Raw genomic sequence first — 18,485 nt, 5'->3', positions numbered from 1 at the left:
GAACCTGGGACCCTTCAGTCCGCAGGCCGACGCTCTATCCACTGAGCCAAACCGGTTTCGGCAGTATAATACTATTTATATAAAAAGTTCAAAGATACATTAAACTGAACAATAATTTATTTGTAGTAAAACTATAATGAAAAATGAGGAATGATAAATACAAATTCAGAACAGGGGCTACCCTTTGGGAGGGACATGAACAGGAAGGGAGGGTACATAGAGTACTTCTGTAATCTTAGTAATGAAATGGTGAGTGCCACTCTCTACTTCTATTTATGATGTCTGCTTTTGTTCCTATAAGCCAGTGGTTCTCAACCTTCCTAATGCCGCGACCCTTTAATACAGTTCCTCATGTTGTGGTGTCCCCCAACCATAAAATTATTTTCGTTGCTACTTCATAACTGTAATTTTGCTACTGTTATGAATCGTAATGTAAATATCTGATATGCAGGATGTATTTTCATTGTTCGCGACCCACAGGTTGAGAACCGCTGCAAGCCCTCCTGTCCTGAAATTTTTCCATTAAGTTGCCTAAAAGGGAGCCTCCTTCACCTTTTCCTCTGAGCATAGATACTTATAATAAAGTCCTCTCATGCCACCTTTCCCCTCCTCTTGTTTCTGCTCAACATAAAGGTCCCGCCAGTTACTCAGATCCCTGCCATGTGTTCTTCCTCTGTCATCTTGGCAGCTAGCCCAGCATTTCGGTCACCAGTCATTACCCAGAGAAAGATAAAAATCATAGTTGTGGCCTGAACTGAGCCCTTTATCCTGCTAAAACAGAGGAGACATTTAAACTATCTATTGCCCCTTAAATTCTTAGAAGTTTTTAAATAATACAGCGTAAGCCTACCATATATGTGAACGTCTGTAATATCTTCTTTAAATCATAGGCATAATGAATATTTAAAAAAATCTAGGTTTCTAGTTTAAATAATCTGTATCTGTTTTTTTTAAATATTAAATATTCCCAATGAAATAGCTGCTTCTATTTAAATGGAGTTACTTACGTTGTTCTTCTAAAGTCCTTTTGAAGTGTGGGGTATTCTGGCATCTTTCTAATATCTTCCCAGTCTTTATCTTATAAAAAAAATATTGAATGTTGTTATAGGAAATAATGTGTTACTTTTATAAAATAATCTCCTAGTTACTTTAGCTAAATATATATATATTATACTTAAAAATATGCTTTTGAAAAGAAATGATTTTGAAATAGGACTAAATATTTTGAAAAAGAAAATAAATTACCTGCAGGAAATCCCATGACACTAAATATCCGATCGAGTTGATCATGATGAAAGGGATTGCTTGTTTTTATATCTTCCTGACGACAGTGAAAAATGGGCTCTGAAGTCAACAATTCAGCAAATATGCAACCTATTGCCCATATATCTACGAAGAAAGGAAAACAAGTTTTTGTACACATTTATTATACTTCTTTGGTTATAATTCCTGGTATAATCACAGCCTACACATAAAAATACTTTTCAGTAAAGCAATATACAAAATACAATAAGTGTATTAAGAAGACATGAACAGATGATTATCACACAACGCATTGAAAGCCAAATAAAAAAACATTTACCTGTGTATTTCCTGATGAAGATAAGCTTAGGAAACTCAATTTAGTAAGCAATGAATTTACTTTATATATAGGCAAAAGTCTTCCTAACCACTATTAGTAATTCAACTACTAAAGCATTCAACTGATAATCTATTACTCAAGATCTGATAGACTAAAACAATATCACCATCAGGTATAGCAATACATTCTTTAAAGCAATCAATTACATAACTATAGAGCAGAATGTCTGATTCCAACAGTAATACCACATCAAATTATTTGGAAAAAACTCAACTTTTGGCTGAAAGACTACCAACTTCAGTTTTTCAACAAATTGTAAGGTTCAGAAGTTGATAAATACAGAGGTAGACAGACACCAGTAGAGAGAGATGTTATCTAAATACACTCACTTAGTCAGGGGTGGGGAATGTCCAGTCCAAGGCTCTATAAGGCCTGCAAATTTGGTCTGGCACTTACAAGGCATTAAGGGTGAGTTAATTAAATGTTTGACCAAAATAGCAGGCTAATTTATCAGCTGATACCCAAATGGCCCTTGACAGAACACAGGTTCCCTACCCCTGACTTAGATGTTTCCCCAATCCTCCAATACCTCAGGATAAAGTTAGGCATCTTTCAAAGTTTTATTAACTATTTCAAACCACCACTTATTTTGATTTTATAGATTGAAAAACTGTAATTCAGATTCAGAGATTATATTCACAATGCTTTGTCAAATATATTAATAAATATTTTTAAAAAATGTAGACGGTTTCTATCTCCCTATGCCTCTCCCTTCCTCTTTCTCTCAAATCAATAAAAACATATTTTTAAAAAATTATCTTTATTTCTCAAAAAACATCTATTTTGATTTTAAAAGCAGAACATTTAATTATAAAATATTCATAAAACTGTGTTTCTCAAAGTGTGGGTTGTCAAAGTGTGTGGACCACATACAATAGAATCACCTAATGGTACATGTTAAAAATGGGCCTTGCCGGGCCGGCGTGTCTCAGTGGTTGAACAACAACCTATAAACCAGGAGATCACAGTTTGATTCCCAGTCAGGGTACATGCCCAGGTTGTAGGCTCAATCACTCCCCAGTAGGGGGTGTGCAGGAGGCAGCTGATCAATGATTCTCTCTCATCCTTGATGCTTCTATCTCTCTCTCCCTCTCCTCTCCCTTCCTCTCTGAAATATATATATCCAATATAATAAAATACTAATATGCAAATTGACTGAACGGTGGAACAAGCGGTCACTGTGACGTGCACTGACCACCAGGGGGCAGACGCTCAATGCAGGCGCTGCCCCCTGGTCATCAGTGCACTCCTACAGGGGGAGTGCCGCTCAGCCAAAAGCCCTGAGCCAGGCTTATGGCTGTCGAGTGCAGCAGCAGTGGCAGGAGCCTCTCCCACCTCTACGGCAGCGCTAAGGATGTCCGACTGCTGGCTTAGGCCCGCTCCCCCTGGGGTGAGTGGGCCTAAGCCAGTCGGGCAGCATCCCCCAAGGGCTCCCGGACAGCGAGAGGGCACAGGCTGGGCTGAGCGCCCCCCCCCCACCCAGTGCACAAATTTCATGCACCAGGCCTCTAGAGAGAGAGAGAGAGAGAGAGAGAGAGAGAGAGAGTGTGTGTGTGTGTGTGTGTGTGTGTGTATGTGTGTGTGTGTATTTTTTAAATGGGCCTGGCCTTACCATGGATTTTGTATAAGAATCTCTAAGAATATGATAGAGTTTGGTGGGGGCTCATTTAGTTTAACAGAGGATTTTGGCTGAATTTGCCTTTTCTTACTGGGAATCTCCCTTTTAGATATCGATTGTATCAGTGCTTGCTAAGAGTCCAACACATACAAATTTCTACTGTTATCACATCCTTTATCCCTATCCGAGCCCTGGGTTATCTCACATTCAATTATGTTCTAAAGCAGCCGTGGGCAAACTACGGCCCGTGGGCCGGATACGGCCCGTTTGAAATGAAAAAAACTAAAAAAAAAAAAAAAAAAAAAAAGACCGTACCCTTTTATGTAATGATGTTTACTTTGAATTTATATTAGTTCACACAAACACTCTATCCATGCTTTTGTTCCGGCCCTCCAGTCCAGTTTAAGAACCCATTGTGGCCCTCGAGTCAAAAAGTTTGCCCACCCCTGTTCTAAAGCATACCTATTACTTCCAACTAACACTCCCTCCTTCTCTGGCTCACTTTCAGTCTCTTCTTATCCTCTGGTGCCTTCTGTGGTTGCCTAAGAGATTTACTGTTCTCCATAGTAAGAGATCCAATAACAGAAAAAGCAAACATAAGCCTAGAAGTCTAAAAACACAGCCCTATGGTCAAAGTCACTCACTGAGTAGAGTCAGGTGCTGATTTTAACTCCTCATTCTTAGAACCACTCTATTCCTTCCATTTGCTTTTGGTAGTTCTTTCTTCACCCTTCACAGAACTGCCACTGTCAGTTGCTAACAGTGTGGCCTTGACACCTCTGAAACAGAGCTTTACTATGGGCTCAGCTGCCAGGGGAAGGGTCTACACTCTTCTATCAAATACATACTGGTTTATCTCACAGTGCTAAGGTTACTCATGGGCTCTTTTACTCATTTAATAAAACCCTTCAGCAGTATTTATGAAGTATTACAATATGTTAGCACTGTGCTAGTGTAACAATCCCCGGACAAAGTATAAATGTGTTGTGGGTGTCTGAATTTTGCAAAAGTCAGATCTCCCAATGAATGAGGACATTATTATATTAAAATTTTTGTTTCCCTTTTTACGATGAATAGGTTAATTATCAGTCTAATCTTCCAAATGTAAAAACTTGCTTTGTATTTCTTTGGGTATCACCAAATTTTTCATAAGGTTAACAGAAAGGATTGTGCTTACTAGTCTGTAAAAGGAAAATCTAAAGAAATATACTCCCTCCCTATCCTCTCTTTTTACCTCTTTTAAAGAAATCTCTAGATTTGAGGAAGACTCCTCTTCTTAACTCCCTTGGTTTGCAGCTGGATTCTCTGAGAACAATATAGTGACCAGGTAGCAAAATCTCTGATGCTTCTGTTCTAAAGCCAACTTTAAATCCTACAGAGAGTATGTTTATAACAGATTTTCCTACTCAGTTGTTTCTTTTTTTACCTGGAGAGATGGCACAGCTAATCTACCCAGAGTCTGTCTATTTTCTACCTTAATGGAGAAACTGCCATTCTGATAACTGTAATGGCAAGAGAGAAAGATTAGTCATAGTTTCTTGCTTAGGAAAGACTGATTAACTTTTCCCCAGATAGAAGGGGGCTCCTCCAACACCCCACTAATCCTGTGTTTCTGTTTGTGAAGAAACAATTCTAAACCTCTCTCCAGTTCTTCTGACCAATAGTAGGCGAGTGCAAAATAAAATTTACATGTTATTATTTCCATAGCAACTCAATGGACCAGATACCTCTATTCGCTGAAAGAAAATGCTTTCTTCTTTTAAAAGAACCATTTTCTCCTATACAGTTAAAAATCCAAATCCAATAGATTGTAAAATCTAGGAGTACAGAAGACAACAGGACTTTCACCAAGAGACAGAAAATGGTTTTTACAAAGCAGTTTCATTATTATACTATTTGATATTTAGGATAATTCAATGCCAAGTAATTAAATCATTTTAGACTAACTTACCAATGGCTTTTGTATAATGCCTTGCACCAAGCAAAAGTTCTGGAGCCCGATACCAAAAAGTCACAACTACTGGATCCAAATCTGCTAGTGGCTTTAGAGGAGAATTGAATAATCTGGCAAAACCCATGTCAGCTAAAAAATAAAATAAATTAACGTGAAACTCAGTTTGGCATGATATTAAAAGCATACAAAGTTGATGACAATAGTTAGCACCCTTATACAGCAAGCCTTTTCCTCCATTTTCAACCCGTGGTCTGTACCAGGCACCAGATCTCCCCTTCTGAGATAGATACTATTATTGTGATAGTATCTGATGAAGAAACTGAGGCTTAAAGATATTCTGACTTGCCCAAGGTCACAGAACTACTAAGTACAGAGTCAGAATGAGAACCAGGTCTGGTTTCAGATTCCTGTCTTTCAGAGACAGCCACAATAATATTCTTAGATTTTTAAATTGAAAGATCAAAATACAATTTGAAAGATAATCTAAGTTTCAATGATTAATTATGACTTCTGTAAGACTAAACATGGACTAAATCTTAGGTCAGTGTATGCTAAAATCAGTTCTTTTGGACTCATGAGAGCTGACTGGTACATATCTAGTCTCAACTCTGAGTTCAGTGACATCATGTTGGTGCTTGAAATTGGCTGTGGTGAGAATATTTACATCATGGAAAACAGCAAATGCTACAAATTGGGGCTTCCCCCGCTAGAGAGCCAGTTTTGTACAGTGACCACTACATCACATACATGTTTCCAAGAACATGTAGAGAATGTATGAGATAATTTGTTGTAATTCATCATTTAACAAAGATCTGTATCAAAGCTAACTGATTTGACTATTAGAGGAGTACAAAAGCAGTGAAAAGAATATTTATTACTAAAGAAGGTCCTGGGGACCATCTAATTTTCTTAAGATTTCATAAACAACAAATACTTTACATCTACAAAACACTTTAGAGTTTTACAAACCGTTTTCAGATACATCATATATTACTTCATTTAATCCTCATAAGAACACTGGTTTAATAAGTGTTTTGGTCCCTACTTCTGAGATAGTCTAAGGCCTGAAGCAGTTAAATGACTTGCCCATGGTCATAAAGATACTAAATAAAGATGTCAGTACTCAAACAAAAATCATATTATAATCTAGCAGCTACATTCTTAACCACTGATCTGACATCCAATAAATTATAATATTACAGTTATAATTGCATGTCACAAAGGCAAAATCACAAAAATTATAAACCTCTGTAATTTGAAATACATAATATACACAGTATATTTGTATTATAAGGGGCCCCAAAGTACTATAAAATGCACAATTAGTACATAAAATTTCAACTGCAGAGACTCATTTAATCTAAAACCAATGCTATGATATAACATACATTAAAACTTTAATTTACAGTGATATTATTTCTTGAGAGTTTGAATAATTTATAAGACTTTCTGGAAATGTTTTGAAGAAACCAGGTCTTAAAAAACAAAGCTGTCCAAGGAAGCCTGTGCTAAAGCCTACTCTTCCTTAACTAAATTTCCCTATAGCAAACAAAAATATTCAAACCATTCTACCAATATTATGCCTACTTCAAAGCACTGCTTTATAAATTTAATAGATGCTGCCTGTTGTTGATGGCAAAGTAATCTGATAGAATGCTGTTCCACCCACTGAGAAACATTTGTTTTGAAGTAAAGGCTAAAGCCAGTTTTCTCTCCCCTTGTTTTCTACTTCCTTAATTTTTTGTAAGCCACATCTATTCACTGTCAAATGAAAGACCAGAGGACACAATATACATTCCTGGAAACAATCTCTTCCTATTGTATGAACTTCAAAGAGTTTTATTTTTTTATTATTTTTTTACTACCAGATTGTAGATACAAAATAATTAGCCATGCACATGCAATAAACATTAATATTTCAAGAAAAATGATTTTAAATATAATAATGTTACATGCAATAAACATTAATATTTCAATCAAAGGAGTTTTAAACCATTTTTCAAATACTTACTACTTTAGACAAAAGGTTACAAGCTTAAACATTACTAACAGTTATTTTCCTAAGATTAGATATGAAATTTCCAATTCAGTTGGCATCAGTAGTAAAATTCTGGTGTGGGTGCTAATTGGTATAAAATTATAGAAAACAGCAAAAGACATTGTCTACCACCAAGGAGCTTACATGACAGTGAGATAACAAAATACAGAGGGTAAGTACTGTAAGAAAAGGAACGTTGCTACTGGACTATAAGTCTCTTGAAAGAAGAGCGTAGGTCTCCATGGTTTTCTCTGGAACAGTGTTTGATAAACATTTGTACAAGTGAACTAAACTGAAAGTAGAACTTGAGCTGGGTGCTGAAGGAAGAATATTTGTGAACAGAAAAGAGGGCAATAAGTATTTTAGGTAAGGCCGGGCAAGTCTTTAGGTTGCTGAGGAAGGAAAGGCTCAGATACAGGGAAGGGCACAATGTGTTTCCATTTGACTACGCTTTTCTTTTTGGCCAAAAAGAACTGTATTATAGTGTTAAACATAGGAATCAGAGTATTACTAATTTTTTTTAAATAATGTGTTATTAAAATTTAAAGCAATTTATCAATTATATTGTTTACTTGACCTTTTTTATTAATTTTTATCCCTGGTTTTATCCTTAATCTTGGATAGAATTTCAATCCTAAAACTCTTAATGGTAAAGCTAGGATACAGAATTTTATGTTGAGAAACAGTAGAGCTATTTGGGAGCAGTAAGGAGGAAACATGAAGTTTGGGTGACTGTGCTCAATGTGATGACAGGTACAAACAAGGGAAAGTATAAGAAGATGATGATGAATTTGGTTTGGGATAATGGAGTGCAGGTTGCCAATAGAACACAAATAGAGATAAGAATTCAGCTAAGATGAGAGAATGGAATCTGAGATCCAGATCTTTAGAATAATTCCCTAAAGAAGTAACTGTAGAAGAGGGAAGCCATGTCCAAAGCCAGTGCCCAGGGTGTCTTGAAACAAAAGGTTAATAGAAGAGGCAAAATGAACCAAATATAGAAGTAACAGCAAAAGTGGTATATAGAAAAACAGAATTATATGATGCCATATAGACGAAGAAAAAGTCTCCAGACCAAACTGGTTAGGAGAACAAATAGCTAAGGCAGTAAAGGAAAGCGGTGACTAGATTTGGTAAGACAAAGTTCAAAGGTGTCTTTTTAGAGAGCAGTTTCAATTGAGGAATGGAATTAAGAGGCCAGATTATAACAAATCAGCTTTAGTGGAACCAGTGGGTGAATATGTGTTCTCGAAGTAAAGGAACAAGGTGGGGGGAAGGGGACACAGAACAAATGGTACAGAAAACAAAATGGATAGGACAAGATTTATTTTTAAAGTTGGGAAGAGGACCGTGAATGTTTAAAGGTGAAGAGGAGAAACTTGAGAAGGGGAGACTGGAGATCCCATAATCTAAGGAGCTGAAGGATAGCAGGAAGATTATTGAAGCTAAGAAGGGCACTAGATGGGCCTTCTGAGGGAAGAGTCATTCCTTCTCTGGCAGTTTCAAAGGCAGGGCTGTGCTGACAAAAAGTGGTTGATGAGGTCACACCAGGTAGCTCTGCTGTCACTAGGTAGCAATGTTGGTAGGGAAAGAGACTCTGGACTTGGAATTCAAAGTCCTTCCTTTGAAAGGCTGAACAAGCTACAACCTCTTAAATCCAGCTCTCCTTAGCTACAATATCTGCCATACAGAGTGGTTGTATAAAATAACGAAATAACTAACATATGAAAGTATCTCTCAATCTGGATAGTAAACTGTTTATTTTACTGTCTCTCACAGGAAAGAGCCATCCTTTATCTCCACTTTCACCAGTGTCTAGCAAGAGTAGGTACTCAATACATGCCTATAAGAAAAAAAAACGTTAAGAGTGAGGGAGAAACAAGTGAGGAGTGGTGTAAAGGTGATGGGGCAGGAAGGAGAAGGGGAAAGGGAAGGAAAGCAGTGACCTGGTTCTTAATTAATATCAACAAAACTAAATGACTGAATCTCAGAAATCTCAGAATAGAGGTTTAAAGAAAGGGAAGTTGGTTTAGAACAACTTCTTCAGGGCCTGGGCTGATGTATTAACTGAAGAAGTAGAAGACCAAGCAGCAGGGGTGGCTCAGTTGAAGTGGAACAGAATGAATTTGTAGTAGGTTAAGTTAGCATAACTTTGCACCACCCCTATCATGATATAGTCTAATAGCAAAGACAACAACAGGTTGATGAAACAAAATTTATTTTGAAATCCTTCTAAAAAGCACTGAACATTCAATAAACGTAATTTCTAGTTAAAGAAATTAAAATAAAGCATTTCTTAGCTAATTTTCTACCCAAATATTGTCAGGTATAAATTAATCCTTCAGGGTTGAAAAGGAAATTTTAATATACAGATAAGACTCTTTTCAGTGCCTTAATCTAAGATTAGCAAGTAAGAGGGTCTATAAACTTATATATTCATTTGGAAAAGATATGTTGGTACCTGGCACAGGACATACGTGGGGCAGGGGAAAGATATCTGTGAAGTTCTATATGTATTAGGTGAGAGTGGGAGGGATGTATTTAAGGAAAGAACATTTGGTAAAGCTGAGACAAAAGTAACATTTTTGGGGATTATGTTTAGGGTGACTGTGCAGGACAGTAACAGTGACATAAACACATGCTAGGGATTTTGATTGGGAATGAATTTTTGTGGGCTTGCTTGCCTCAGTTTAGAATTATGAAACCTTGTTTTGGGAATAAACCTGAGGGGTTTTTATTAATATATATTTTTATTGATTTCAGAAAGGGAGGGAGAGAGAGATAGAAACATCAATGATAGAGAGAATCATCGATCAGTTGACTCCTGCATGTCCCCTACTGGGGATTGAGCCTGCAACCCAGGCATATGCCCTTGACCGGAATCGAACCTGGGATCCTTCAGTCCACAGGCCAACGCTCTATCCACTGAGCCAAACAGGCTAGGGCAACCTGAGGGGTTTTATAAACTATCTATCTATATTTCCTAATACCTTTCCTAAAAATATGAGAAAGTAATTTTTAAGTTAACTACTTAAATAAGAGTATTAAAAAGGGAAATCATCTTTGCAGTCACTTCAGTTTCTTAATAAATTATTTTAGAAATAATTACCTACCTATTTTGACTCTCCCCCTCTCAGGACCTTCTCCCATTACTAGGATATTTGCTGGTTTCTAGAAATAAAAATAGAGCATTCAAATTACTATGTTAATTCTTTTGACATGCTCTAAAATGGAAAAAAGTTCTCATAATGTGAAAAAGTTCTTATAATATTCTGTATTTTCAACATAACTATAATCAAATATTAAGTACCTTCTACATAATTAAAGCATTTGACATTTTTAAAGTTAGTCAGCCCTAACTTTCCATAAACAACCTTGCTATGGAAATACCTTATTTTCAAAATTATATCATACAAATAATTACAAATGAATTAAAGCTGTCATTTCTATTTGTCCCACAGAAATAATAAGTAATAATAATGTAAAAACCTGTACAAATTATAACTGCTTGCTGCCCACAACAGTTTTTGTGGTTGAAAAATTTATATAAAATTTCAAACCTCAACATATCACATGGAATATTCCTTGCTAAATATTTCTAAACTACTTTAAGAAAATATGATCAACATTCAACAGATTCCATTAAAATTCATACATGGCTTCAGCTATAGTTCATGCAAAAGTGAGAAATTCAAAATATAATTTCAAGATGTAAGAAAATAAACACCGAGGCTAATACAAAGCTACATAAAGAAAAGAGTAGGCTGCAAATGTATCCACCATCTGTTAAGTCGTCCTCATTTGTAGACATCTGGAAACAGAAACTGCTAAGATAGGGCTTTAGACCAGTGATGGCGAACCTATGACACGCATGTCAGAGGTGACATGCGAACTCATTTTTTTTTGGTTGATTTTTCTTTGTTAAATGGCATTTAAATATATAAAATAAATATAAAAAATATAAGTCTTTGTTTTACTATGGCTGCAAATATCAAAAAATTTCTATATGTGACACAGCACCAAAGTTAAGTTAGGGTTTTTCAAAATGCTGACATGCCGAGCTCAAAAGGTTTGCCATCACTGCTTTAGACAATAAGTCTCCTCTGTAAACTCCATTTCCAAGGTCTTCTCAGTGAAATGGAGGAGTTACAGAGGTGAGTAACATCTTAAAAAAGAAATTAAAATTAGCAGGACTTTCTGACTAGCTGAAGTCAGAAAATTAAGAAAAAGGTTGATAAAGACTGCACCAAGATTTTGAGTTTATCTGACTGGGAAGAATGATGGTGCCTTTATTTTGGAAAAGTTATGAGAAGTACTGGTTTGGGAGTGGGAACAACAAAGAGAAGGAGATGACATATAGAGTTTGAGGAAGGTGAGATGCCTAAGTCAGACTAGCCAGGATAGTGAAAATAGGAAGATTTGGATTTGAAAGTTATTGTCACTAGAGTGTGATAACTGAAGACAAGAGACAAGATTGGTTTACCATAGCAGGAAGAGAAAAATAGCATCAGACAAAAACAGAACGTTCAAAATTCAAGCTTGACAACTATTTATCAAAGATCCGTTATGTATAAAACATTGTATTGGAGACTTTCAGAAAACTTCTTGACTCAAGGAGCTTAAAATCTAGTAAGAGAAGACAGACAGCTTTTTAGAACACAACATATTATGAAAAGTACCAAAACAGCAAAATAAAATGTCAGGAATGAATGATTCTTCTCAATGAATATTAGTCTTTAGCAAGGAGATGGCTTTAGGTGACTAAGGATGACTAAAATTTTGATAAGCATAAACAAAAGAATGACTTTTCAGGCTCAGGACGCCCTATAAGCAAGGGTATGGTCACATAAAATCACAGATATGGCATACTGAAAGAACCTAAAGTGTTTTAATATGACTAGAGCATAGAATGCTCAATGTTGGAAATAAAATGCCACATTAAATAAACTGGAATTTAGCCCAGCCGGTGTGGCTCTGGGGTTGAGCGTTGACCTATGAACCAGGAGGGCACGGTTCGATTCCTGGTCTAGCCATATGCCCAGGTTGCATGCTCGATCCCTGGTGTGGGACATGCAGAAGGCAGCTGATTGATGATTCGCTCTCATCATTGAGGTTTCTATCTCTCTCTTCTGCTTTCTTCCTCTCTGGAATCAAAAATATATGAAAAAAGAAAAAAGAAACTGGAATTTATTCTATAGACTAAGCCAGGGGTGGGCAACCCCTGGCACGCGTGCCAAACATGGCACACCAGTAACTTTTGCTGGCACACGAAACCCTCTCTTATAATCTTCCATTTACAATTTTTTCCGTAATAACGACTTTTTTATTTTTCAGATAAATTCAGTGTAGGTGCATCTTAGATAAATAAATAATTTTACATAACAAGTTATCTTAAAGACCATAGACATGGATTGACGAGAGAGGGGAAGAGCAATTTCTATGCCTCTGTCTTAACTCTCCCTGCCTTCCTAGATCCGACCAGTGTTTTAGTTTCATCCCATACACTTGTGAATCTTTGTTCTCAGTGATGAATTTTGTTAAGCCTCCTAATAGGAGTAGCCTGACGGATGAAAATAGTAGCTCGTGCATATCTCTGAAGGTCACAAAATATAAACCTGATGTAAAATCTCTGTCATCAGTGATGCAGCAGCAAAAGTCCCACTGATAATATCAAACGGAGTCATAAAGTTTTCTGTCGGACTACCAGTGTACATGTATACATTAAAAAATAAATGTATTTTTCATCATCATATACTGTGTTTTTGTCGCTAGAATGAATTTTATTATTTCTTCAAGGTTCTTCACATACGTACACCTTAAGATATATCAAGTAGGCGTAACATGTTCTCAAAAAATTAGGGTTGGCACGCAGAACAATTTTGAGTCAGAGATTTTGCTGGTTTTGGCACGCACTCACAAAAAGGTTGCCCACCCCTAGGCTAAGCCAAGACAGATTAGTGAGGTAATCAGATTTATATTTAGGAAAAAACTCTGATAGCAATACAAAGAATGAATTGGAAGGAATGGATAAACCACAAAGTACAGACAGAGAGACAAGTCGGAAGTGGGCTATAATAGTCTGCAGTGGTTGGCAAACTGCGGCTCGCGAGCCACATGCAGCTCTTTGGCCCCTTGAGTGTGGCTCTTCCACAAAATACCGACTTCTGTGCATGGGCCACGAAGTTTCAATCGCACTGTACGTGCGCGCCCGCACGTGGTATTTTGTGGAAGAGCCACGCTCAAGGGGCCAAAGAGCCGCATGTGGCTCGGGAGCCGCAGTTTGCTGACCACGGGTCTAGGGAAAAGGGCAGGCATCCTAACTTGTGACAATGGTCATTGAGGAACAAATCAGAGCATTTAAGGTAAAAGGTAAATACTTGGCATGGCTTTTTTACACCACTTTCTCCTGCTCTATAGTCATCTATTCAGCAAGTATTGACTGAGCACATACTAAGTATCAGGAGGTGGTTTAGATGCTAGAGATACAGCAGTAAAGAAAACCAGGAAAAATCCTTTTTCTCACGAAGCTTACATTCTAATGGGAAAAGAAAGGCAATAAACAAATGTACAATACATCAGATATCAGTAAGTACTGTGGAAAAAAAACAAAACAAGGAGAATACAAGAAGTTTTCACACCTGGTATTATGGCTGACTAAATGCTCTAGGGGACCCTGTTATTACAGAAAAAACATATGCCACATAAGAAACATTCCTTGAAGGATCCCTGATCTCACAAGAGGTCTACAGTCTCATGCCTCAGCCCAAATAATGTATCCTTGTGGTTGGAGAGTGACAAAAGGCGGGATGGGCCTGAAAGCAGATGCCAATAACAAACACTGACACTTGGGCTACCTACAAAGTGAGGAAGCCAAGCTGCTACCCCACAATCAGCCAAGACTCTCAAGGGGACTAACGTAAACCAAATTGCTAAAAGAAAGCTGGATCAGCTAAGTATTGTCAGACAAAATAGCTTAAAGACAAAATATTACTAGGTGTAAAGATGGTAACTATATAATACAAGGTTCAAATCACCAGGAAGAAGCAAGACTCCTAACTTGTGATGTAATTGAAAAAATATACATAGTGAAAATTGATGTAACTTCAGAGAGGGAAAAGACCAATGACACCATATTTTTCTCAATTACTGGTATGTCAAGCAGACAAAAGATTAGTAAGGTTCAGACTACCCAAAGGACACAATTAGCAACATTGATTTAGCAGTGATATGCACATCATATTACCCATTAATTGGAGAGTACATATTTTTCTCAAGCACACATGAATATTTACAAATACTGATCATGTACTAACAGGTCTCAAGAAATTTCAAGGAACTGTCATCAAACAGGCTATGTTCTCTGATCACAATGCAATTACATTAAGTCAATTATGAAAGTATAAATTAAAAATTCCATATATTTGGAAATTTAAAAATATTTCTAAATTGCCCTGACCAGTGTAGCTCAGTTGGCTGGGCGTCATCCTGTGCACCAAAAGGTTGCTGGTTAGATTCCTGGTGAGGATACATAACCAGGTTATGGGCTCAATCCCTGGTAGGAGGCGTGCAAAAGGCAGCAGACTGATGTTCTGCTCTCACGTCGATGTTCCTCTTTCTCTTTTCCTCTCCCTCTAAAAATCAATTTAAAAAAAATATTTTTTAAATATTCCTAAATCACTTAGAGGTAAAAGGAGAAACTATGAAGAAGTTAAAAATACTCAGAAATCTAATAATGAAAGTACAACCTATCAAAACCATAGAATGCAGCTAATGCTGTACATACAAGGGAAATTTATAGCCTTAAATATTTATGTTAGAAAGGGAGGAATGATGAAAATAATTATGTGCCCAAGTTAAAAAAAAAAGAGAAAAGCTCAACAGAATAAACAAAAATAATGTAGGAATAAAAAAGATAAAGTTTAGGGTAGAAATCTATGAATAGGGAGAATTTATGAAGACTCTAGGACAGTGGTTCTCAACCTTCTGGCCCTTTAAATACAGTTCCTCATGTTGTGACCCAACCATAAAATTATTTTCGTTGCTACTTCATAACTGTAATGTTGCTACTGTTATGAATCGTAATGTAAATATCTGATATGCAGGATGGTCTTAGGTGACCCCTGTGAAAGGGTCGTTCGACCGCCAAAGGGGTCGCGACCCACAGGTTGAGAACTGCTGCTCTAGGACAACCAGAGCAAGAGGAGAGAAGGTACAAATAAACAACATTACAAATTGCAAATAGGAACATAACTAAAAATTCAGTGGAGGTTACAAAGATAAAAGAGGAATATGAAGAACTTTATATCTATTAATTTTAAAATATACACAAAATAGACAAAGTCAAGAAAATGTAACCTACAAATTGACTCAAAATCAATTAGAAAACCTGAAAGTGCTGAATAAATTGAAACTGTAGTTAAAAATCTTCCTGCCAAGAAAACACCAGACCCAAGTTGATCAAAGAGGCAAGTTTTCCAAATTTTCAATGTACAGATTGTTTTAATTTTATTCAAACATTTTCAGAGAATAGAAAAAGAGAGTGCTCCCAACACATCCTAGAAGGCCAGTATAACCTTGACAACAAAACCAGATAACGTATGAGAAGAAAAAAATTTTAGGCCAACCTCACTCATGAGTATAGATGCAAAATTATTAAACAAAATATTATTAAGCCAAATCCAGAGACAGGAATGCCAGGATGGCTTAACATTAAGAAAATCTATATAAGCCATCACCATATTAACAGATTTAAGATAATTATCTTGATAGTGGCTGAAAAATAGACAATTACCTTGAGAGAGTGAAAAAGCAGTTGATAAATTTAACACCCATTCATAATAAACACTCCTATCAAGTTAGACTAAAAAAAAACTTCCTTCATCCAATAATGGGTATCAAAAACTAAGAAAGAAACAATGAAAGCATTCCCTTTAATATCAACTAAAATCAACATTTTATTATAAGCCCAGTGCTATAAAACAATAATTAAAGGTATATGTATAGACTGGAGAGGCAGAAACAAAACTATTCTTATTTAGAGATGACATAATTATCTACATAGAAAATCCAAAGTATTTACAAACACATTAGCAATAGTAACAGAGTTTAGTAGGATATCTGGCTAACAGAGCAATATGAAAAAGTCAACTGTATTTCTATATGCCAGGGGGGAAAAAAAGCTGGGAAATATAATTTTACAATTTTTCTACAGCAACAAAATAACTATAAGGTGCCTAGGAATAAAAATAGCAAAAGATGTACAAGATCTTGGGAGGAAAGATCTTGTATGCATATATGCATAACCCATGAACATAGACAATAAGGCAGTGGAGGCCTGGGGCAGAGGGCAGGGGCGGGCTATAATGGGTCAATGGGAGAAAAAAGGGGATATGTGTAATACTTTTACAATAAAGATTAAAAAATTAAAAATAAATAAAATAATTATTTTTTTAATCCTCAAACGAGGATATTTTTCCATTGATTTTTAGGGAGAGTGGAAGAGAGAGGAAAGACAGAGAGAAACTCAATGTGAGAGAAACACATCAATTGGTTGCTTCCTGCATGTGCCATGACAAGGGCCCAGGAGCCTGCAACTGAGGTACGTGCCCTTGATCGGAATCAAATCCGGGACCCTTAGGTCCACAAGCCCCCGCTCTATCCACTGAGCCAAACCAGCTAGGGCAGGGTCACTTTTCTTTTTTATTTGTTTTTTATTTTTTTAAAAAATATATTTTATTGATTTTTTACAGAGAGAAAGGGAGAGGGATAGAGAGTTAGAAACATCTATGAGAGAGAAACATCGGTCAGCTGCCTCCTGCACACTCCCTACTGGGGATGTGCCCACAACCAAGGTACATGCCCTTGACCGGAATCGAACCTGCGACCCTTGAGTCCGCAGGCCGACGCTCTATCCACTGAGCCAAACCAGTTGGGGCGGGTCACTTTTCTTAACGTATTACTTGGCCTCTTAGTTGGCCCCTTACTCTGAGCCAAACCAGCTAGGGCTAAAAGAAAATTTAAAAAATAATAAAATAATATAAAAGAAGTCCTAAATAAATTTATAGATAAGAAGACTCAACACAGGGCCTCAGAAAATAGGTTTACAATTGTGAGTACGCAAAACAGCTTATTCTTATATTTTACTTATTAATTACTGTATTATTTTCCATATGAACAAATGTAAACCTACTTTTGCCCACCTTTGTACAGTAAAGACACCAATTCTCCCCATACTTATATGTAAATTCAATGCAACATCAATCAAAATCTCAACCAGGTTTTTTATTGTGGAACTTGAAAAGCTGGTTTAAAAATGTATGCAGAAGAGCAAAGAGCTAAGAATAGCCAAGATACTGTGAAAGTAGACAGTGTGATACTTGGTACAGTGACAGACAAAATGATCAATGGGACAAGACAGAGTATCTAGATGGAACCAAGATAGTGAGAGAAGAGGAAATTCAGATCAGTAGAGAAAGGAGAACTATTCAATAAATGGTGCTGACACAACAGGTTATCCAAATGGAGAAAATAAATGAATCCTCACCTTATACCATATATACATAAATTTCAGGTAGATTAAGGATTTAAATGTGAAAAGCAAAACTTTAAAACTTTTTTGGGAAAAAAATCTTTCTGATCCTGAGGTAGGGAAGAATTTCTTAAACACATTACAAAAAATAACAATAAAAAAAAAGACTGATAAATTTGGCTATTAAAGTAACTTCTCTCTTGGCTGTTATGACTCAGTTAGAGCATCATCCCGTACATCAAAAGGGGGCAATTCAATTCCTGGTTGGAGCAGGTATGGGAGGCAATGGATTGATTTTTCTCTCTCATATCAATGTTTCTCCCTCTCTCTAAAATTAATTTTAAAAACTGTCTTTAAAAATAAATAAGTAAAAATAACTTCCAATAACCTACACTAATAAAAGACAAACATGCAAATTGACAGTACCTTCGCTACGCCAGAAGCCACGCCCACCAGCCAATCAGAGCGACTATATCAAATTAACCCAACCAAGATGGCGGCTGGCAGCCGCGGAGCTGGAGCAAGCAGGAGGCTTGATTGCCCCAATGATGGAGGAAGCCAAGCTTCCCGGCTCTGAGCTCCACTCAAAGCAACAAAGTTTCAATTATAGAAGGTAAATATACCCCAGAATAAAAAAAAGAAAAAGAAAAAAAGGAGAGGCTGGGAGCTTCCGTCATCGCCGGGGGGGGGGGGGGGGGGGGGGGG

General features: G+C 36.7%; 1 protein-coding gene across 7 annotated transcripts in view; it reads right to left on the bottom strand.

Annotated features, from left to right (window-relative positions):
* Positions 1–18,485, bottom strand: part of CDK19 (cyclin-dependent kinase 19) — a 114,859-nt gene that overhangs the window by 10,996 nt on the left and 85,378 nt on the right. For all 7 annotated transcript variants that reach the window (XM_014531339.1, XM_005883749.2, XM_005883751.2 and 4 more), the window contains 4 exons: positions 10,366–10,423; positions 5,212–5,343; positions 1,246–1,389; positions 1,008–1,077 (listed from right to left, as the gene is read on the bottom strand). In XM_014531339.1, the coding sequence (XP_014386825.1) occupies positions 1,008–1,077; positions 1,246–1,389; positions 5,212–5,343; positions 10,366–10,423 (404 nt within the window). The remainder of the gene's footprint in view (positions 1–1,007; positions 1,078–1,245; positions 1,390–5,211; positions 5,344–10,365; positions 10,424–18,485) is intronic.

The sequence above is a fragment of the Myotis brandtii genome, unplaced genomic scaffold, assembly GCF_000412655.1.
Source record: "Myotis brandtii unplaced genomic scaffold, ASM41265v1 scaffold8, whole genome shotgun sequence".
NCBI classification, from domain to species: Eukaryota; Metazoa; Chordata; class Mammalia; order Chiroptera; family Vespertilionidae; genus Myotis; species Myotis brandtii.
The sequence above is the reverse complement of the archived record's forward strand: the minus strand, read 5'-3'. Positions and strand labels throughout refer to the sequence as shown.